Consider the following 22,077-nt stretch of genomic DNA (forward strand, 5'->3'; position numbering starts at 1 on the left):
TCACGGATAGGGTCGGTGGCCATGCAGGTGAAGGGGACCATACCCAGACACAGCATCTCTGCCTTCTGAACCCAGAGCCTAGACCTGTAGGACCAAGGGCCCTCCTGTAAGCGTGCATAGGGAAGAGCCAAGATTTTACTCAGTTCTGTTTTGGTGTGAGACATGCAACGACAGGACGGCTTCAGCTGGGCAATGGCTTGCTGACTGCAAGTGCCCTGCTCTCCAGGCTCGTCTAATGTGCCCAACGGCTGTGGAACAGCAGCTTATATCTCACATGTACGTGTAATAGGAAGATGGATCCAGGGCCAGATCCTGAACTTGCTTACACACCCCAGGCCCTCTGCCCCACTCCTTTGGCAGTCACAATTCAACCAGCCTCCCCTTTTCCATGTTGAGGGAGCCCATGGACTTGGGGATCTGTGCATGAGAGGAGACGGAGACACAGGGGAAGCCAAATACACTTCAATTCCTCCTCTGCACTGGCCTCAAGGGGACCAGGATGCAGCGGGATAGCCCAGGCCATGTACCTGGGGGCTGCTACTAGCCCTGGTCACTGGGGCCTATCCCAAGCCAGTCCCAGGGCTTCATGCATCCATTGCTCTTCCATAGTCCTCCAGGCCTGCTGTGCACCCCCTCCGAGTCCGCGCCTCTCTGGGGGGTGCTGGGTCTCAGAGCAAACAGAAAATCACTTCCTTTTGGCCTGGGTTTGAACCCCGCCAAGAATGAATGTTACAGCAGACCTTGGGGTGGGGAACGCAGCAGCGCTGATGGGGCCGTGGTGCTGTCGGTGTGAGAGATAGCAGCTCCCTAATGCAGACAGCATGCTGCAGGGGAATCGACGGGCCGGAGCAGGGCAGCTTTGCTCTGCAGCTCTCAACATGCACCCAGCAAGGAGGCCATGGATCTGCTGCAGGGGATCTCTGCTCAGCTAGGCCACCGCACCGCTGTAGTGGAGCCAGGGAGTCTGCCGGAGACCAGCAGCGCTGCTGCACACCGTCTATGGAGGCGTGCTGAGCCTGCAGGGAGGAGGTGGGATGAGATGGGAAGCCTCCCCATCCCTGTCTCTCTCAGCTCTCACTGTCACCGTCCCCGCTTCCAGCCAGCAAGGCGGCGTTGCTGTCTCCACCAGCAGGCTGCCCTCATGCACGGCATCGCAAGGAAGGTGATTAAGCATCGAGTTTCCTCCTAGATAATCCCTCCTAGATAAAGTTTCCTCCTAGATAAAGGCCTGGGTCTGAAGTGGAAGTGCCAGTCAAGGGAAGCTTTTAATCCCTGGCAGAAAGAACAGGGAAGCTCATGCTCCCAGAGATGAACAGCTCTTTCTCTGCTCTCCACAAGAGCCAGCTGGGCCATTTTAACGCTTCATCCAGTTCTGTCTAAATAGAGCGTGGCCCAAGAGCCAGATTAATCCCCAGAGGACCAGGCAAATTGCAGTGTGATAGACTCATACGATCCGAGACAGCGAGGGCTGGAAGAAGCTCAGGAGGTCACACCGAGTCCATGCCCCTGCTCCAAGCAGGACCAGTCCCAGTCCCAACTACGTCATCCCAGCCAGGGCTTTGTTTTTGAAAACCTCCAAGGATGGAGAGTCCACCGCTCTGGGTAACCTGTTCAAATGCTTTACTACCCTCCTCCTGAGAGAGTTTTTCCTAATATCCAACCTCAACTTGCCTTGCTGCAACTGGAGCCCATTGCTGCTTGTCCTGTCATCTGCCCCCACTGAGAACAGCCCAGCTCCATCCTCTTTGCAGCCCCCCTGCGGGGAACTGAAGTCTGCTATTCAATCCCCCTCGGTCTTCTCTTCTCCAGACTCAATAAACCCAGTTCTCTCAGCCTCTCCTCATAAGTCATATCCCCCAGCCCCCAAACCATTTTTATTGTCCTCCACTGGACTCCCTCCAATTTGTCCACATCCCTTCTGTAGTGCAGGCCCACCGAGACCCAGACCTGCAAGGCAGGACCAAGCTGGGCAGGAGTGGTAAGACCACCTCGGTCACCCAGCCCAGGCCCCTGCTATCAGCTGGATGGGGCTGTCAGGCTTATAGCTCCCACCGTGTTAGGGATCTGTGGGGTGACAACACCACTGCATCTGGAAGGCAGGGTAAAGCTGCACCTTACAGACTAACTGAATCAGAGATGCATGCATTTTTGTAAGCCAGGGCTCACTTCATCTGATGCTAGAGACAACGGGGCATTCAAGGTTGGCAGGTTTGTGGATCTTGGGTACGAAGTAAAGATTGCCTGGCCTGAGCTCCTGGGAAGGGGAAGCATTGATCCTCCCCTGTGCTGCTGGAGGTGGTGTCTTTAAAAAGCCATTTCGTTTCTCCCAGCACTGTGCATGAGGTCCTCCGTGAGGAATTCGTAAAACTCTTTGTTGCAAAATTGTTTCTCTGCTTCCTGCATGTTGGCTGTTTGGTCCATGACAGCAGTGGCACCCCCTTATTACCTGTTGTATAATAATACCAGGGTTGTTTTTAAGGCTGAGTATGGATCTCCATTCTGCAGGACTGAGATTGTCACCTAAGTGGTGTTTTTGGGGCACTCTCGGGGGGGGCATGGAGGCAGAAACCATTTAAATCCAGGTCCAGAGTGGGGCTGTGGCACCCAGGTAGAGTTTAGGAGCTGTCCTCCATGTGTTGTGTATGGCTCAGGATTGTGGTGGGTTGCTCTTTGTGTCGTTCCTTGTCATGGAAATATTCCCTTAGTCTTAGTTGGCAGAAAAAAGCCACAAGGTCTCCATACACCTATTTGCTTAAAAGGTGCCGTGGGCCTAGCCCACTAAAAACATGTGGGCCGCCACTACTGAGTGGCGAAGAGCCTCTTTAAAGCCAACTGAGTACAGGGGACAACAAAGGAGAAAACAGGGTGTGCACGTGAAGGTCATAGGGCCAAAACACATGCTCCCTGGGGGGACACCGAGCAGAGCACACCGGACATCGCCCACCGGCTCTCAAACTCAGCAAGAGCGCCAGCGGCTACTGCCCAGCGATGCTCCACTCGGAGTCACAACTGGAGGACACCAAGGAAAAACGCCCAGTGTCCCCGGGAACCCTCCCGGCCAGAGCCTGCCACCTGGTTAGCCAGATGGTAAGCTTGGCCAGAGCCAGAAGGAGATGGACCAGGAGGTCCCAGGCCTTAGTGGGGCGGTGGATGGGAAGTGCGTAAATAAAAAGGTGCGGGGAAAAGTGCAGCCAGAACTGCAACAGCCAGTTCTGGAGGAGGAGGTGCAGGGGCTGCAACCTGGCGTGCTCCAAGACCACGTGCGCTGGGGTCTCCCGCAGAATCGGGAGCCGGGGATTGCTTTGAATCGCACCACATACACGCCTGTCGGGACAGCGCCGTGAAGGAGCTGCCAGCCTAGGTCCCCAGTGGCTCGGGGGATCAAGGTGGAGTACAGACTCTGCCACCGGGGCCCATCGGCATCGCCCTCTCCTCAAATGTCCTGCCATTTGGTGTCCAGGAGGGACACAAAGGCGTGATGGTGAACTATATGGTCCCCAGCCAGCTTAGGCGGTGAGGTGGGGAGACCTCGAAATGGCTGAAAACAGCAAACTGGCTGTCCTGTTGCCATGATCTTATGCTCCTACAACCAACCGTTGGGTCCAGAGCAGATAAACCTAGATATGAAACATGGAGCTGCCTTTCTTCTCTACCTCACAATGAGATGAAACAAGTAATGATCAGAGCAGTCAGTCCTGTCTTTGGGGGAGAGATTTTTTTATGACCTCTTTATAAGAATATCTCCCAGGTGACCACGAAAACAGAAGCCCAACATTAATCTGAAATTAACTGCAAATGCATGCCGCGCTGTGAATCAATCACTAAGACCAGGGACAAGACAACAAGTCATGTATGCAGAAGGGAAAAAAGAGATCAGAATCCAGCATTACCCTCAGGTGTGCCTGTTCTGATCATTTGTGGTGGTGTAACAGGGTAACTAGATGCTCTGCTGGCTGCCGTGCCCTCTACAAGCTGGATGCTAGGTTTTCCTGGGTGATCTTTGCTGGGCATGTCTACACGAGACATTTTGCTACTCAACAGACCAATCTGCTTTGCAGTAAAGCACCACCGTCTACGCATATGCAGCAATTAGGCACAGTAGACTAATTTACTGTGCTGCTAGATAGTCCCTCAGATACAAGTGGTATCCATCAGCGTAGTAAATTACTGTGCTTAAACACACATGTAGACAGTGACGTTGGGATTAGTTTACTCTGGGTCACATTGGAATGGAGTACATTCAGTTGCATTAATTACATGTGTAGATGTGCCTGCTGTCTCCCACTTCAGACAAGCAGTCTGGTTTCTCGGCAGGGCTTTCATACTTTAAAGGTATTGCCTACAGGGAACCCAGTGCAGGGTGGGAAACCAAGTTTTGGGCTGCTGCAGTTGGACTCAACAGCTTGCTTAAACCTATCCTAGGTCTGGCTGTACTACCCTGAAGTCACAGCAAGGACTGAGGTTTGGCTACATCCTCAGACCAAAGGAAACCTTGATTTTTCTTTGTCAGACTCCTGGAGACAAGCCTGAGCGACAATGCAGCACGAAGCTAAACAGAACCAAAGGACTGTTAGGCCTTCTCAGTTGGCTCGACAAAGCCCTGGCTGGGATGGTCTAGTTGGGGCTGGTCCTGCTTGGAGCAGGGGCTGGACTAGATGTGACCTCCTGAGCTCCCTTCCCGCCCCATTTCCTAGACTTTTATGATGCCAGGACTGGCGGCAGGGCCACAGCAGACGGAGCCTGTAGTACTGACCATGCAGCTCTTCTGAGCTTCATTCTTGATTGAAGGACCTTTACAGTAGGACTACAGCACACAATAATGAAGCTGCAAATGTGGGGGGGTGGGGAGTTTACACTGAAAACCCACTTTCCCCACCAATTTCAGGGCCACTGGGCCGATCCTCACCCAGGGTAAATGGACTCAGATCTATGGACTGACATCACTTGAAGATGGGTCCTTGCCCAAATGGGTCCTTGTCCAAATTCCCTTTGGAGGAGCAGTGGAGCAGAGCTGGGGTGACTCCACAGGGGCCAGGTACACACATTACACTTTTTCCAGTATAAGTGATTGGAAACTGGTCTGTACCCATAACCGAACAGAAGTTCGGCACACAAAACGGGTCTGTATCCATAACCGAACAGAAGTTCGGCATACATAGACTGGTTTAAAAATGGCAGAACCTGCTCTAAGATTTGCGCCCCCCCACCACCAAAGGGCAAATGTGCATCCCAGTAACTACCGGTCTAACCTTATGCTGCTTACAGAAAACTGCGTAACTTAGATCAAGTCCACCTCAGGCTTTTTGAATGTCTGCACGTAGCCAGGGAGTCCAGTGTAAAATGCTTGAAAAGATCGACAGCATCTTTTCCAGTGAGACTAGCAAGCAGACAGCCGTTTTTCTAAGGGTCAGATCCCAAAGCCACTGCAGTCAGTCAAACGCTGCCCAGTGACTCCTGGGAATGGTGCAACAGGCCTGAAGATGCCAATGTCCCTCTTGCGCTCCAATGTGCTGGCAAGCAAGCGTTGAAAGCAGATGCCCAAAGAGCCCTGAGCACTTGACTCCTTTCCTAACGAGGTTACATCTCCGAGTGCAGGCCCCAGATGACTGAGAAGAGCACGCAGCATTCATCAGACTACAGCTCCAAACCAGGCTTGCATTAATTTTGCATGGGATTAGATGGGTTACAAAGCCCCATGCAGCTTGCGTACAATCGGAGCCCTGCTGAATCACGGAGCGTGCTGGGACGAGGGTAATGGGATGTAACCGATTGGCTGAGTCACACTGGGGATGCTGGCGAGGCTCCAAGGTGCCTGGAAGGATTTCAGAGCAGCTGCAGCCATTGTTCGCGACGGCTTGAGCACTCCAGCACCCATTTTATCCTTAGGTGCTAGGGAAGGACACGAACCAGAGCTCTGCGGCTAATTGCTGCCTGTCATAAAGCACTTCTGTGCACCGCAACCTTAAAATAGGAACTGTATTCCTAAAGCTTTTCTTCCCCCTCAGATGCCGTTAACTCTAATTTACATTTTAATGCTGCTTCTAAAAGACCATAACATCTGTGCTCAGCTCTGAGAGTGTCCTCTTTTGCCTTTGCTTTTAAAGCACTTCACCCCAGGTGATTCAACCTTGCAGCCTCAGCCCTCGGTTCCTGAGCCTTGGCTAGGCAGAGGCCTCCCGAGCCATCGCACGGGAGGACACCAGGATAGGAGCTCCTGGTTGAGGCTCTGAAGCCTGCAGGAGATGGAGAGTGCTTTCCACAACTAATTACTGCTGGGGGTAAGACGGCATTTGTTTGTACAGCAATGGCCAGGGGCTTCCCTTTTTCTCCCCCTATTAAAGCTGCCTACCCCAGCCACTGGCCAAGACAATGCGAGGGTTTGAGCACCATGGAAAATCCTGTTTCCAAGAGCTGGCCACCAAAAAGGGTTTTTCCCCCAGTGGGGAAAAAAAAAAATGTCTGGGCAGAAGTTTGAGACGTTGTGGTGAAAAGTATGTGTAGGGGGACGATGTTTTTCTTTCTGCCGCATTGACTCATAGATTCATAGAAGTCGGGTCAGAAGGGACCCTGCAGATCATCAGGTCTGACCCCCCGCCTGGGCAGGAGAGAAAACCGGGCTCAAATGACCCCAGGCAGGTAGATGTCAAGCCTACTCTTAAAGCCCCCCAGGGTAGGAGCCAGCACCACTTCCCTTGGAAGTTGGTCCCAGATCCTAGCCGTCCTGACCGTGAAGTCGCGCCTCCTGATGTCTAGTCTAAACCTAGTCTCCAACAACTTGCATAGCCAAGCAGTGCATCACGGGAGCCTCCTGTTGTGATGCTTCATGGTGATAGAGTGGAGTCGGGACCATGGTCCATGGGAAGCATGTCAAGGACCCTAACTAAGAACCGAAAACCAAGGGGTGCCACCAGAGCTCCGTCCCTTGGCATCATTAAAGCAGGATGGGAGGCCTTTTTCTCAAGCGTACGCTGTCTCTATTGATGCTCCACCACCATGCAGACAGGAGCCAAGGGCTGAGCCCCTTGTGCAGGTGGGAATGGGAAGACAATGAGAGTCGCTTTTTGTCATTTTCTTGGAAGAGGACAGAGATGAGAGCTGTCTCTTGGGCACACATCCAAGGTTGCCCTTTTTTCCCAGTGAAACGTGTCAGATAAAGCAGGCACGCCTGGGGATCCGAGGGCCTCAGGAGCTTGGGAATGACTGGGGTCACTCGGGTACCCTTCACCATGAAATAGGGGCCTTATTTTTGGATTTAGGTACCCCAAACAGCAGGCTTCTGGGGTTCTTGGCTTCCTATTCCAAAAGGCCTGGACCTTCTCGCTCTCCTTATCCAACTCAAATTGTCTCTGACACTGGTGATCCTCCATCTTCATCCAAAGCCCCTCCATCTGTAGCTTCTTTTCCTCCAAGGTCAACCTCAGCCGCTCCAGCTCCGTGCTGGGGGAAGAGGGCTGTGAACTCACCCAGCTGCTGCTGCGGCGCTCATTGCCAACGTTGCCCTCCTGGACTGGCACGTCGGTGCTGGAGCTAGCTCAAGATGGTGAGCTTGGCTGCTCTGTGCTAGGAGCGTGATTAACGGTGTCTTCTTGGCCTTCCTCCTGGCACAATTCAGTGAGCCTCTCCACCGCATCACAGCTCAGGCTGTTTTTTCAGAGGAAACTGCCTCCAGGCTCCCCAAGAAGCCTTATTTGATCTCCCAGGACCCGCTCCGGTGTGGCTTCACACGGGGCAAGTCTCTGGCTCTGAAGCTTGCTCTTCTCAGGCCCCCGCTTCCCCCACTAGTGGTGGCCTTAGGACTGTTGGGGCCCTGGGCAAGAGTGTCATTTGGGGCACTTTCACAGCTTAATTTTGATGACCTATAAGCAATTTTTTATTTCAAGTTCACTTTGCCCTATCCATGAAACTTATTCATAAGTTGAAGAAAGAACAAAGTTTTTAAAAACTTCACCCCCACAAAAAAATTGTTGCAAAATTCTGGAGCCCCCAAATGTGGGGCCCCGGGCAGTTGCCTGGTTCTCCCGCCCCTACGGCTGCTACTGCCCCAGCGACCCGTTGCAACCCCTCCTCTAAGAGCTCCTTATTTCCGGTGAGCTCCTGGGAAGAAGGGGTGTTTTGTTCTTCTTCAGGGAAGGAGGGCTCTGAAACAGGTTCCCCAAATTTGGGGACACTGTGCAGGAAATCAGGTTGTGGCGACCTGGAGTAAGGCCTCTGCAGCACTCACCAGGTGTGCAGGATGGATGTGACTGCTTTCTCTCACCTCCCTGTCGTGTACCATAGCATGCAACGCTGCCCAGCCAGCAGCAGACAGACAGGGCCTCGGTTCTGCTTACACTTTGCAGCGTCTTCCCAGGCTGGCTGTTTTCTCGTTTGACCCCCAGCCCAGCTAGCAGCTCTCCCACCATGTGGGAAACAGGCACCTGTGCTTCTTCCAGGGAATTATCTCGGCAGGTGGGCGAGGAGCAGCGTGGCGCTGCAATGACTCAGGCATGGGTAGGCGGCAATCCTGCCAGCGGCAGAGCGGAGGAGAGCACAGAGGGAGGAGGCTGCAGAAGGGTCACTCAGGTCCGATCCTCACCCCCTTCCCAGGAGACGGGGGGAGGCACGTGCCTGAGTGAGAGCTGCCCGCAACCTGCTGTCCAAAGCACGGTGGGCGAAAGCAGGCACCACCCACCTGGGCCATGCTGCGTGCCAGGGTGCAACGCCGCACCCAACACAACGCTGCATCCCGCGCGCCGCATGGGATCACCACACAGACAAGGCACGGCCACGCCACAGGGCAAGCTGTTCCCTCCCGCACAGCTTTCAAACCATGATTTCAGCAGCTTTATTACTGCTTCCCAGCTGCACAGCTCAGAGCGAACAGCCAACTTAAACAGACGTTGCTGCAGGCTGTGAGAACGGGCCTTCGGGTCTGAACCACTGATGGCTTGGAGTCATAGCAATGAGGGTTGGGAGGGAGCTCACGGGGTCACATCTAGTCCAACCCCCTGCTCCAAGCATGACCAGCCCCAGCTATCTTATCCCAGCCAAGGCTGTGTTTAGCCAGGTCTTAAAAACCTCCAAGGATTTTATAGATTTCATAGACATCAAGGCTGGAAGGGACCTCATAAAAGCACACGGTCCAGCCCCCTGCCCAAGGGTCAGGAAGGCAGCTGGGATCAGCTCGCCCCAGAAAGATAAGCATCCAAGTGTCTCTTAAAGGTGTCCAGAGTAGGTGCTTGCACCACTTCTGTGGGGCATCTACTCCAGACTCTGGAGACTCAGGTGGTAAAGAAGTTTTTCCTTACGCCCAGCCTAATGGACAGACTGGATGGGGGTTCCCCAACCTCTCTGGGTGGCCTGTTCCAGAGCTTCACCACCCTCCTAGTGAGAAAGATTTTCCTAATATCCAACCTCAACTTGCCTTGCTGCAACTGGAGCCCATTGCTGCTTGTCCTGTCATCCGCCCCCACTGAGACCAGCCCAGCTCCATCCGCTTTGGACCCCCCTGCAGGGAGTTGAAAGCTGCTACTAAATCCCCCGCCAGTCTTCTCTGTTCCAGGATAAATAAGCTCAATGCCCTCAGTCTCTCCTCATTTAGTCCTCGCAAAGCTTCCAACGTGCATTGCTCGAGGTCCCTGAACGCCATGGGAGCCCCTTGATTGCTTTGCCCTGCCCTTCCCTCCCCAATCAGCCCTCACTCTGCCCTGCCTCCCCACCAGTTTCAGCAGGACTCCTTAGGTGCAGGATGTAGGTATGAGGACCGGAGCAAATCCCACAAACACCCCATGGCCCAGACTGCCAAACCTGGCATCCTTTATGACAATGGGGAGATGCCAGAGGGGGGCTACTTTCATCCCTGCACGTGGACGTAAGTACTGGTGCTCCAAGCTGGAATTTCAGAGATGCTGCAATGCAGTGATCCCTTTAAGGGCCAGGAGCTGTCAGGCCCTGACCAAGTACCAAGCCCAGCTGGGAAGGGGTCAGGGGAGGTTCAGAGAGGCAGAAACCTCCCAGGGCTGCCCATAAAGTGAAAGGCCGCTGGGCTCCCGCAGCCTGGGGGGGTCAGGGGAGTAGCTTTTGTATGGTGTTGTTTTGTGAGATTTTAATTAACCCCGACCCCCCTGGGGGGACCTTGGTGGGTGGTGCTGGTCTTTTCTAAATGAGAAGGCAGGCTGGCAGCCTGTGAGGAGCTGATGCATGGTGGGGTACCACTAGCTCCAGTGCCACAGCACCGATCACAGCGTGGGCGTGCGAAAGAAAGGGAACAGGCAACCCTGCTCACAAAGCCCTTATTGTCTGACAACGCCGGGACTTCAATGGGTCCTACATTTGGCCAGGGACTTTGCTCACACCTTTCCCAGCGGGCAGCCCTGCCCCAGCACCATGCGGTTTTGCATTTAAACTCCTATCTCCCAGAGGGCGAAGCAAGTGACCTGATCTTGGAGGGGAGACCAAGACTGAAGAACAAAGGAGGTGGTGACTGAAAGGCAGGGATGAAGGCACGGTGTCTCTGTGAGCAAGAGGGAAGGGGTGCAAATGTGGAAAGGGGTGGCATGGCAGGCCTTGCAAAGACATGAACTGTAGGATGCAGAGGTCTGAGGTTCCCATAAGCTAGAGAGTCTGTTCGCTGCACGTCGAAGGCAAACATGGGACTAATGGCAATGCGGGGAGGCTCAATCAGCTCCCAGCGCAGGATAGTTGTGTTTGATACATGCCGAGAAGCGGCCAAAACAAGTAAGACGCCATGCCGGCGGCATGGGGCAGTGCCAGGGGCCAAATGCAGGTGGAGGGAGAGAGGACACAAGAGACCTTCCTCATTATTTGGTTGAAGCTGACTCACTAAAAGACTTTCAAATGATGGGTCCCGAAAGCTCAGCAGAACATAGTTACACCTTAACATTGGAGCCAAGGACGTCTGGGCCTTGGGGGCTTGCTTCGGAGGGACTGCTGTGAGCCTGCTGAGATGTGGCTAGACCCGCCAGAGAGAGCTGCACCCCCCTTGTCCCGGCAGATCAAGTGGAATAAAGTGGAAGCTAGGAGGTGAATCCTGCTCCAGGTCCTTGTACAGAAACAGGAATCAGCCCACGAGGCTGCAGCCCAATCTCAAGCCATACCCTGAATAACCTCCAACTTCAGTCCTCAACCACCCATGGGCACTAATACCCCATGCAGGTCTGCAGGTCGTCCTAACCCTAACCCCAAACCCTGCACCACAGGGAGCACGCACCCAAGAAGCTCTTTACCTTCTCACTGCCCAGCCTGCAGTGACTCTCCTCTGTAGTTTCAGTTTTCACAGCTGGTGAAGCCAGAAACAGTCAGTCGGTTGGCCCTCAAGGGACCTTTCATTCGGCTGCTGTTTGCAATCCTAGTCCCGGTCTCCCGTGCAGGGTTACAAACCCTGTCACTGTGTGCCAGGCACAGCCAACACAACCCCAGTGCTCCTCCTGCTCCATTCGTCTTAGTATCGTGTCCATGCTATGGGATAATCTGACAAGATGCTAGGTGCTCTCAGCTCTGGCTGTTAACAGACGCTGAGGGCACTCTCTGCCTTGCAGTGCAGGTTCAATGTGCCTTGCAAGTTCAGGATCCTAAGCTAGTCAGGGGAAGAGCCATGCCATCCCACAGCTGTGGCTCCATTAAGCCCTGTGCACACTCACGGCACTGCAGAAAAGTGACAAATAACTAGTATAACCTGCGCCTGCTGAAAACACTGGGTGTGAAGGGTGCAGCACCCTTTGTAGGGCGGACTGTACTTGGCTCATTCTTGGCCACCTGAAATCGTATGGAGGCTGGACCGATCCGTAACCGTGCCAGTGTGGATGCCCTGTGATGTGGGAGATCCAGGTTCAAGTGTCTCCCTCAGCAGGACCTGAGCTCATCCTGGGATACAGCACTTTGCTTTACGCAGCTCGGCTGGTGGCTGGCCCACACCCCTTGCCGCCTACTCGCCTCAAGCAATGCGGCTACGGGGTTTGATTTGTGATCTGGTGCAGAACTACCCCGGATTTCAACATCTCAGCAAATGCTCCGAAAGGCATCTTCTAGTCAGAGCCTCGCTGGCATGATAGCGTGTGCATGTGTGGCGCGCGTGTGCACAGCTGGAAGAACGGGAGCCAGCCTTGGGAAAGATGCGCCAAGAGCTTCCTTCAGGATTTACCTTTCCCATGGGGGTCTCTGATACTGGGAACGCTCCATGCAAGGTTGCAATTTTAACCCCTTCACTGCAACAAGCATCACAACCCGTGGCTGTGCTGTGGTGCATTAGGAGCTGAGGGGAACATCCCCAGGGTCGGATGCTCAGCCCCCTACGAAGGAACGCGCAGGACTCACCTTCAGCTTGTGCTCATGCTCCTTGTTGACGCGGGACAGCAGCTGGGCTTTCCTCCTGTTGAGAGCGTCGATGAGGGCGTCGCACTGAGCCACCAGGCAGGCCTCGAACTCCACGCTGTTCTCCTGTGGGACACAGCACATGCTCACAGCCGCGGGGTTCGACCAGCATCTTTCCGCGGGGGGAGTGGGGCTTCGGACCCTGGAGGGGACGAGGGACTGCTAATCACTGCTCGCAGTTCCCCATGGGAGAAATGGGCCTTTCAGCTATCACACAAACCCGGGCCAAATCCAGCAACGCGCCCTCAGGCAACGCTCCCAGGAATCCCTGTAGGCTTTGGCCAGAGTAGGGTGTGACTGCTCAGTGCAAAAGGATCTGTACCAGTAAGGATCTGCTTGTAGGGCCTGTGTAATGGCACATGCACTGACTCCTGCAGGGGATGGCAAATCTCGATGCTGAGAAGAGCCTGACTGTGTTGGTCCCGCTATGAACCAAGGTGCTACAAGGAGTAAGCTCGAGAGCAATGACCAGGTCCACGCTCCGTCCACCCACGTTTATCCCAGAGGTGAATGAGTCGCATCCAGGTTTTTTTAGGTCTCAGGGCAGGGCTTCTAGCCTGGGTTCAGTGCACAAAGGGGGTCGGGAGGAGATGAAGTCCTCTTCCTGCATCTGCAGCTCTCTGCCTTGAGAGCTGGGCTGGGACCTGGCAATATTATGACAGCAGAGATGGCTTTCGCTGTGGGCTGGCGCGGCAGTTGGGGCACGCAGTCAGTGGTAGGGGAAGGAACCAGGAGTGCAGAGGGCAAAGGGTTAAGGCAGCCAGGTGGTATCGTGCTGCAGAAGACCAAGATGAGTCTCCTTGGGCAAGTCTCAGGACAGGAATGGGAAGATCTGGGGGAGGAGACCTGTCCCAGTGTTTCAAGGGTTGAGCAATACCACTGACCTGCTGCTGCCCCATAAATACCAGGCGCCCCGTGAGAAGGGCAGGGGCTTGCCGCCGCGGGCTGGCGCATGCAACCCAGCTCCCCCTGCAAATCTCTGCCGCAGCTGCCTGTGCTTGTCCTGGTGGCACATCCCCAGCCCCTCTGCAGGGAGCGTAGCTCAGGCATGGAGAGCAGAGGGGAGGGCTGCCAGGAGCTGGGCACCTTCGCGCAGCTTTGCCAAGATCCCAGTGAGGTGATCATGTCCATAAAGCCTCGGCTGCCAGGAGGATGGGTACAGGGCTTGGATGGACCCTGAGAGCCCTGCTGGGTGGGAGAAGGGGGTGCTCCTGACTGCTCTGACCACCCGGGACGGCTCCCCAAACTCCTACTTTCCCGAGCAGCCGATCTCCACTGCACCCAGTGGAAGTGAGTGGAAGGGGCTTATTTTATCGGGGGCAGGAGGAAAGCTATATAGACCTTTGCCAAGCGGCTTGGTTTTACCTGCACTGCGAGCCCTGCTCAGGGGAAACGGGGAAGCATGGCAGGCTGGAGGCAAACGTGCCACAGCTTACAAACCAGACGGACTCACTGATGTGGCTCCACTTGGCCAGAGAGGCTGGAAGAAAGCGTCTTCTAAGCAGTGACTTCCCCCACTGGGTCATCGGCTGTCCTGAGGACACCAGACCCTACGCCAGCCCCCAAACTGGCACCTGGAGTCAGCATTGCCCCATGCCCAGCCCAGGGGCTTGGGAGCCTGGCTGCGGGAGCTGCTTCTTGCTGGCTGAACAACCCCAGAGAGCAGAGGTGAGCAGCAAGGCCAGCCTGGCAGTGCGGGCACAGCGGAGGGCTGCAGAAGGTGGCACTGAAGGGGCTGGCTCTGTGCATTTGGTCAGGAAAGTCACAAAGCCAAAGGAGAAGAGGCCCCTGTCAGGGCGTATCAACATGCCCAGGGCATGTGTGGAGGGGTGTTTCCCTGTCAGGACGGGATGGGACCATACCTGGATTTGCTGAACCATGTTTCGCAGCTGCACTAGGAACTCTTTCGCTTCCTTGGCTCTGTCGGACAACCCATTCAGCGCCTGGGAAAGCTGGCTCTGAAAACAGAAGGTGACAAAAGGCAGGTTAGCAATCCTCAGGGGACACAGGGCATTCACGTGCACCAAGGAGCACATACCTGGGCTCATGCCCAGGCTGGAGACAGCACTGCCCAGCGGTTGTGGCATAGCACTAGGAGTCTGGGTCTCATGCCACCCTCGGTGTTTGCATGACCATTAGCAAGTCTTGGATGCTGCCCCTGCGGGGAGTCCCATGACTAGGGCAACTGCTGAGCCGGCGAGAGGCTGAAAGTCAATTCCCAGCTCCACGGCAGACTTTCCTGGGTGGCCTTGGCCCATCCGCTCAGGTTTAGATCTCCTGGGTGTGTGGATTCATAGATTCATAGAAGTAAGGTCAGAAGGGACCTTGCAGATCTTCTAGTCTGACCCCCCCACCCTGAGCAGGAGAGAAAACTCGGCTCATATGACCCCAGCCAGGTAATTGTCTAGCCTCCTCTTAAAGCCCCGCAGGGCAGGGGCCAGCACCACTTCCCGTGGAAGTTGGTTCCAGACCCTAGCCGCCCTGACCGTGAAGTCGCGCCTCCCGATATCTAGTCTGAATCTCCCCTCTGCCATTATTCCTTGTTACTTCGGGAGGCGCTCAGGGGAACAAGGTCTCTCCCATTCCCCGCTGGTCCCCCTGGTAAGTTTATAGATGGCCACCAGGTCCCCCCTCAGCCTTCTCTTGTGGAGGCTGAACAGGTTCAGGTCCCGTTGCCTCTCATCGTAGGGCCTGCCCTCCTGCCCCCGATCATGCGAGTGGCCTCCTCTGGCCCCTCTCCATGCTGTCCACATCCCTCCTGAAGTGCGGCGCCCAGAACTGGACACAGTACTCCCGCTGCCGCCTGACCAGTGCCGCATGGAGGGGGAGGATCACCTCCCTGGGCCTGCTCGAGATGCATCTGTGGATGCATGCCAAGGTGCGGTTGGCCTTCCTGACTGCGTCCCCACACTGCCGGCCCACGTTCATCTTGGCATCAATGATGACTCAAAGATCTCTTTTCTGCCTCTGTGCACTGACGAGAAGGGAGTTCCCCAGCCTGTAGGTGTGGTGCTGGTTCCTCCTCCCCAGGTGCAGCACCTCGCACTTGTCGGTGTTGAATCCCATCCTGTTCTCATCCGCCCACCCCTGTAACCCGTCCAGGTCCAGCTGTATCCTGTCCCTCCCTTCTAGCGTGCCCACCTTGTCCCAGATCTTGGTATCATCAGTGAATTTGAACAGGGTGGTTTTCACCCTCTCATCCAAGTTGCTAATAAAGAGATTGAACAGCGCAGGCCCGAGGACCAAGCCCTGGGGGACCCCACTGCCCACGTCCCTCCAGGTTGAATATGACCCATCCACCACCACTCTCTGGGTGCGGACCTCCAGCCAAATAGCGACCCATCTGACTGTGTAGACATCAATGCTGCAGTCACCTAGCTTTTTAATGAGGATGGGGAGGGAGACAGTGTCAAAGGCCTTGCTGAAGTCCAGAAAGACTACGTCCACCACGACACCTACATCCAGTGATTCTGTGACCTGATCGTAGAAGACCACCAGGTTGGTCTGACAGGACCTGCTCCTAATGAGACCATGCTGGTTGCCCCTGAGCATCATCCCTGCTGCTGGCCCTTCACAGATGTGTTCCTTGATAATCTTCTCAAAGAGCTTCCCTGGGATCAAAGTAAGACTAACGGGCCTATAGTTGCCTGGGTCCTCACTCCTTCCTTTTTTGAAGATGGGGACCACAGTGGCCAGAGCACCACAAGTGCTCGTACAGCTGTGCTAGGGGCCCCGTGATAACTGCTGCCAATTCATAGACTTCACAGATTTTGTAGACATTCGGGCTGGAAGGGACCTCGGGAGATCATCGAGTCCAGCCCCCTGCCCAGCGGGCGGGAAGTCAGCTGGGGTCATAGGATCCCAGCAAGATAAGCATCCAATTTACTCTTGAAGGTGTTCAATGTAGGTGCTTGAACCACCTCCGCTGGCAGACTGTTCCAGACCTTGGGGGCTCGGACAGGAAAGAAATTCTTCCTTATGTCCAGCCTGAAACGGTCTTGCAGGAGTTTGTGACCGTTCGACCTCGTCATCCCTTGGGGCGCTCTGGTGAACAGACGTTCCCCCAGATCCTGGTGGTCACCCCTGATAAACTTATAGGTGGCCATCAGATCACCCCTAAGCCTGCGCTTTTCCAGGCTAAAGAGTCCCATGGCTCTCAGCCTGTCGTCGTAAGATCTGCTTTCCTGACCTCTGATCATGCGCGTGGCTCTCCTCTGCACTCTCTCAAGCTTCTCCACAAAACTGGAGCCCAAAACTGGACGCAGTACTCCAGCTGTGGCCTCACCAAGGCCGAGTACAAGGGGAGAGTGACGTCCCGGGATTTGCTCGAGAAGCATCTATGGATGCACGCCAGCGTTTTGGTCGCTTTACTAGCCGCAGCATCGCATTGCAGGCTCATGTTCATCTTGTGGTCAATGATGACCCCCAAGTCTCTTTCTTCTGTAGTGCTATCCAGCATAGCACTGCCGAGCCTATAAGGATGCTGCAGGTTTTTCCTCCCAAGGTGGAGAACCTTGCATTTTTCGGTGTTAAACACCATCAGGTTCTCGTCTGCCCTTTTGCTGAGCTTGTCCAGGTCAGCCTGGATCACCCGCCTATCTTCTGGCGTGGATGCTTTGCCCCAAAGTTTGGTGTCATCGGCGAACTTGGCCAGTCCACTCCTGACTCCAATGTCCACATCATTAATGAAGATGTTGAACAATATGGGTCCCAGGACAGAGCCTTGAGGGACCCCACTGGTCACAGGGCACCACGATGAGTGACTGCCATCAATCACAACACCCTGGGGTGGGTGTCTCACTCTCACTGGCTTGTAGAGCAGGAGGAGTTGGGTGCCTGCTTCCCCCCAGGGACTTGGGGCTTTGTGCCTCTGGCCCTGTTCTGGCCCCACGGGCGTGTGCAGTGGAGATGCCTCACGGGACTTGTGAGGCCCAGACCCTGTCACCCAGATTTTGAGAGCTCGAATGGCCCCTTTTGCATCAATGGGGGTCCACATGGGGGTGACGGTTGCAGAAAGGCCCTTGGCGTGCATGAGGTGCACCTCCTTAGGAAAAGGCTGCACCTCCACGGAGGCTGGCCAAGGCAGCTCAGGGTGCACGAGCCCTTTTGCAGCCACCTGGCCAATGGGCCCAGGCTCCCCTTTGACTGCACAGACCCACCCACTGGCCTGGTTTTCATCTCTCCCTTACCCCGATTCTGCAGCGGCGCAGACCCGAGTTGCAGGGGAGCAGGTCCCTGTGTTACATCTCCCCCCGGAGCAGCCCCCGCACCCCCCAGCTGTTCTCTTTCCCCTGGAGGGGCCATCAGGATCTTCCCTCCCAAGCGTGGGGCTCATTGCCGGGGTATGGAGAGTACTTGTGCCAGGCGCCATACTAAGCCTTGGCGGGTGTGAGGACCTCCCACTCTCTGAGTGACAATTTGCACCCTCAGTGGACAAAGAGGCTCCGAGCTTCAAACTCCAGCACCTAACGCCAGGCCACAAGTGACCTGAGCACCCACTGCTGCTGTGAAATGCTGATAGAGTCCCACCCCTGCTTTTCCTAAGTAGACTATCAGCCTGGTGCAGGAAACAGAACAAGTCTGCAGTGTTCCCCACTCCAAAGGGACTTTTCCAGATGCCAGAGGGTAGCTCTGATACGCTATGCTACCCTGAGTCTGCATCCCAGCGGCAGATCACGGTATGCACCCCCGCTGCAAGCTTTATTTCCTTAGACTATGCAAGGGTCTCTGATTCAATGACTCTTGGCAAGATCTGTGAGAACATGAGGATAGCAGCAACATCCCGTTGCAGGCACAAGCGGCCAGGGTGAATGGCCAGATGGGGCTTGGGGGCACCGCTAGCTCCAGGCTAAGTTACCCGGGTCTCACTGGTAGTCTGGTGGTTCGGGCACTGTCCTGGGAGGCAGGGGCTGTGGATTCGGATCCCTCCGGGGCCAGAGCCTCCTACGTGACTTCCTTTTACCCTCCGGCACCTGCCTACAGCGAGGGTCACAGGGTGATCACCCGGGGAAGAGTCATATTCACGACCCACTTTGAAGTCCCTCAGCCAGGGAGCTCAGTTTGGCCCTGACTCTTGCTGGGAGTGAATTACCTGATGGCCTGGGTGGCAACACTGGTTTTTGGGGAAGCTGCAAGAGCCGGAGGCTACAGGGTCGGAGTTGCTGGGACCCTGAGAGCCCTTGGAGTGGGCTGTGGGCAAAGGCCTGACACAGTCATCACAAGTGTGGGCTGAAGCTACCACGACAGATGTTAAGTGTGTCACCTGAGGTAGCAGGGGAGGGGAAGAAGGCAGGGGACTACATTTGCATTTCAAGTAAAACCTGTAAGGGGGAGAGACTGAAATACCTAAGAACCGGCAAGAGACAGCGATGTTGAATGCATGAGAGACCTGGGACATGTGAGGGCCCAAGGGGGAGATGGGGGTGCAGATCCCTATAACAACCCAGGCAAAGACGAGGCCATGGGACTGCCTTCACCACCTAAGGAGACCTGTGGATCTCCTAGAAAGACCTTCTGAATATCTGGCTGCAAGGAGCCATGCTGCCCTTAGGACTATGCAAGCCCCATGCAAGGCTTTCTGTTGTCTTTTTAGCTTATTATATTGTATTTTAAGTTAGACTAATTGTGTGTTGTCGCCGTGTCTTATTCACCTGTGTCTTAGCTTAGGCAGAGTTGTTTTTTTTCTGTCCCTTGTCGCGTACTTGAAATTACAAATTGCTGTGCTCCATAAACGCTCTCTTCAAGGAGCAGGCTATTCTTGTTCAAGCTTTTATGAATTCAGTGCCATTATCTAAAGCCTAGCGTTAAGTCTGGTAACAGGGGCTTATGAGCGCATGGGAGCTGGCGCAGAGGAATGGGTGCAGCTGGTGGGGGTGGTGTGGCGGCCACAGGTCGGGGTGCGTGAAAAGTACCCCACGGTAGGGGAGCCTGAAGCCCAAATAAAGACCTTCCCAGATCTGGGATCCAGAAGGCTGCATGAGGCTAAAGACAATCGGTTTAGAGGCAGACGACGGTGGCCCTGCAGAGGCAGGTACTCAAGGGGCTTAGCCTAGTTCAAGGGCTAGGGGCCGACAAAGCAAAAGCAGCCTTGTTCTGGGCCAGGGGTGCCAGGGGGCTGGGTTACATGGGGAGTAGCTTTGCCCTGGGTCAAAGGTGCCAGGGGGTGGGCAGGGGCTGGGATAGACTGAGAACAGCCTTACCTGGGCCAGGGATGCTGGGTGGGGGCTGGCTGGGCCCACCTGTCAGCAGCATCACCTGGGTCAGGGATGCCAGGGAGCTAGGATAAATTGTGAGCTACCTTGCCAGGGCCCGGGACCCCAAGGGGCTGGAACAAACCCTGGGACAGAGCTGGGGAACCTGGGGACGGAGATACAGGGAAGGTGGAGGCCAAAAAAAATCAAGCCAGAACAAGCGGGCCAGGGCTGGAGGCCTGCAGCCAGAACAACGATGGGCTAAAGCCAAGAGGGACGAGGCCCCTAAAGACCCAAAGATCACTGACGAAACATCTGTGAGGCCTGGGCATGGCTGTAGGGGAGGATGGAGGCCACAAATTTAGCCCTTAAAGCAACTGGAGCCAGAGAGGGCTGATCCTCAGGTAGAAAGCCTGTATCGAGAGGGGCCAGAACCGCACAGGGAGAGCCGGTGTTGAGGACAGGCAAAGCCCCAGTGCAGTGGGGTCGGAGCCCAGGGCTGAGAGACTGTAGGCAGCAGGGTCTGAGCCCTGAACCAACTGGGCCAAGTTGAGCCCAAGGAAGAACAAACTATAGAGAGAGCGCCCAGAGCTCACCACCTTCAAGGGCAGCCTCTCCTCTGGATTAATACCACCAAGGCATTGCTGGTAAGGCAGCAGGGTCCGACGCTGAGAGGCTGGAGTAAGAGCAAGGCAGGATTAAGGTAACCACCAGGGAGTGTCAGGGCCGTCCTTAAGCCCCATCCTGTTCCCCCTTCCCATTCCCTGCAGCTTTGGGTCTGGGCCCACTCCCCTCCGCAGCCTCCGCTGTGCCCATGCCACCGCTGCCCCACACCTAGTGGCCTGGTGGTGACCACGGGCCTAAGCATGGCGGCGGACAGCTGGGGGCATGGCCCCAATACGGTGGCTGCAGACGCAGGGTGGCGGCAGCGGGGTGGTGGCCGCAGCTAACAGGAACTGCCCCCTCCCCTCTCCTCCTTCCCTCCACCTCCCCTCCCTTTCAGTTCTTGCCAAGACAGCCAATCAGAGTGCGAATAAACATTGCAGACAGACTAAGGCTTTTATAATATTAGAATAATGCTCCAACATCATGTAACCCAGGTGTCTCAGTAATGTCGCTTTGATGCCTCCCACAAGAACTACATTATTCTGCGTACGGGCACACACAGACAGCAGCCCCAGGCCCAGACACTTTTACAGAGAAGAGTCAGGGTGGGGACAAGGAGGCAGAGGAATGTGCCCAAGGTAACACAGGAAGCCAGTGGCAAAGATCTGGGTCCCTAGAGTCCCCGCTCCATGTCCTGGCTTTACATAAAAAAAAGAAGCACTGCCAATCCCCCTCTAAAACTCCCATCTTCCTTACAGGTGCAGCAGGGAGGGGCAGTGGGGCAGGTGACAATGCCCATGTGGCAGGTGGTGTCATGCCAGGTCTGGGGCCACCATGGTTGCAAGAAGCAACCAGGATCCAGGGGGAGTTTGAAGATTTGGACTGTAGTGGAGCCAAGAAGTCAGAAGACGTGCCTGGGACACCAGGTCAGGGCCAGGAGGCCAGCTGGGTCAGGGATCCAGGAGATCCAACCAGAGTCAGGTCAGGGAGCCAAAGGGTGAGGCTGAACTCAGGGTCCACGGGCAAGCCAGGTCAGGTCAGGTAGCCAGAGAGGCCAGCAGAGGCACACACCAAGGATGAGGCAGCCGGGGTACAAGGTTGGGTCTTGTTCCCCTTTTACAAGCGGCAGGGGTGGGTGGGAGGCTATGACGAACAGCTGGCAGACATTTCCCTCCTGTGCCAATCCCCACGCACCTGTGACTGCGCTGAGTGCTGTGCATGGAGGTGTCGGGGGCGTCTTTCACCTGTGGAGGCTGGGCTGAGTGTGCTTCCTGGTGAGGGCAGCTGGGCACACCCGGCAGCTTTGGGAGCCCGTGCTGCGCTCCTGGTCGCACGCGTACCATGCTAGTCTCTGCCTTGCACGGACAGGCCGACGACACCACGCGCAGCCGCTTTGCCACGTGCCCCGTTCTTGTCTGGGAACGTGGCGGAGATGCCCCTGTATGCAGGCTCTGGATCTCGCACCCTAACCAGGATCGCCGGCTACCCTCTGCGGCCAGAAACATGGAGCACGTCCATCTCCTCTCCATTACAGACCACAGGCACGATGGCAGAGAGCTCCTTCCAGCAGAGGCGGGTGCTAGAGGCCCCAGAGCTCGTCTCCCATCTCTCCCGGCTCTGCAAGCTGGTTTAGTGAAAGACCTGATCTCGCCTCACACCTCTGAGCTGCGTGGACCGGCATCAGACTTGCTATTTGGTTGCAACCTGTTGCAGAGGCGATGGCCTCCTTGCCTCTCAGGTGGTCACGTTCTTAACGCAAGCGGGATGAGCTGGAGCCTCTCCTCTAACTTGTGCGAGCCTGGACTTTGCTGCTTTCCTAGACGTGATGACGGCTGCTTGAAGCCTCAAAGCTTGCCTCTGAGCCTCAGTGACACAACTCGGTCCAGTACAAGCTATTCCCCCACCCCGTCTT

The 22,077-nt window shown here is 55.5% G+C and overlaps 1 protein-coding gene across 7 annotated transcripts in view; it reads right to left on the reverse strand.

Annotated features, from left to right (window-relative positions):
• The window catches only part of TRIM9 (tripartite motif containing 9), a 153,446-nt gene that overhangs the window by 47,041 nt on the left and 84,328 nt on the right, over window positions 1–22,077 (reverse strand). For all 7 annotated transcript variants that reach the window (XM_090034361.1, XM_090034356.1, XM_090034360.1 and 4 more), the window contains exons 2-3: window positions 14,232–14,327; window positions 12,313–12,435 (exon numbers count right to left, since the gene is read on the reverse strand). In XM_090034361.1, coding sequence (XP_089890487.1) covers window positions 12,313–12,435; window positions 14,232–14,327 — 219 coding nt within the window. The remainder of the gene's footprint in view (window positions 1–12,312; window positions 12,436–14,231; window positions 14,328–22,077) is intronic.

This window comes from Crocodylus siamensis, chromosome 2 (genome assembly GCF_052110815.1).
Source record: "Crocodylus siamensis isolate JL-2025a chromosome 2, ASM5211081v1, whole genome shotgun sequence".
In the NCBI taxonomy this organism is placed as follows: domain Eukaryota; kingdom Metazoa; phylum Chordata; order Crocodylia; family Crocodylidae; genus Crocodylus; species Crocodylus siamensis.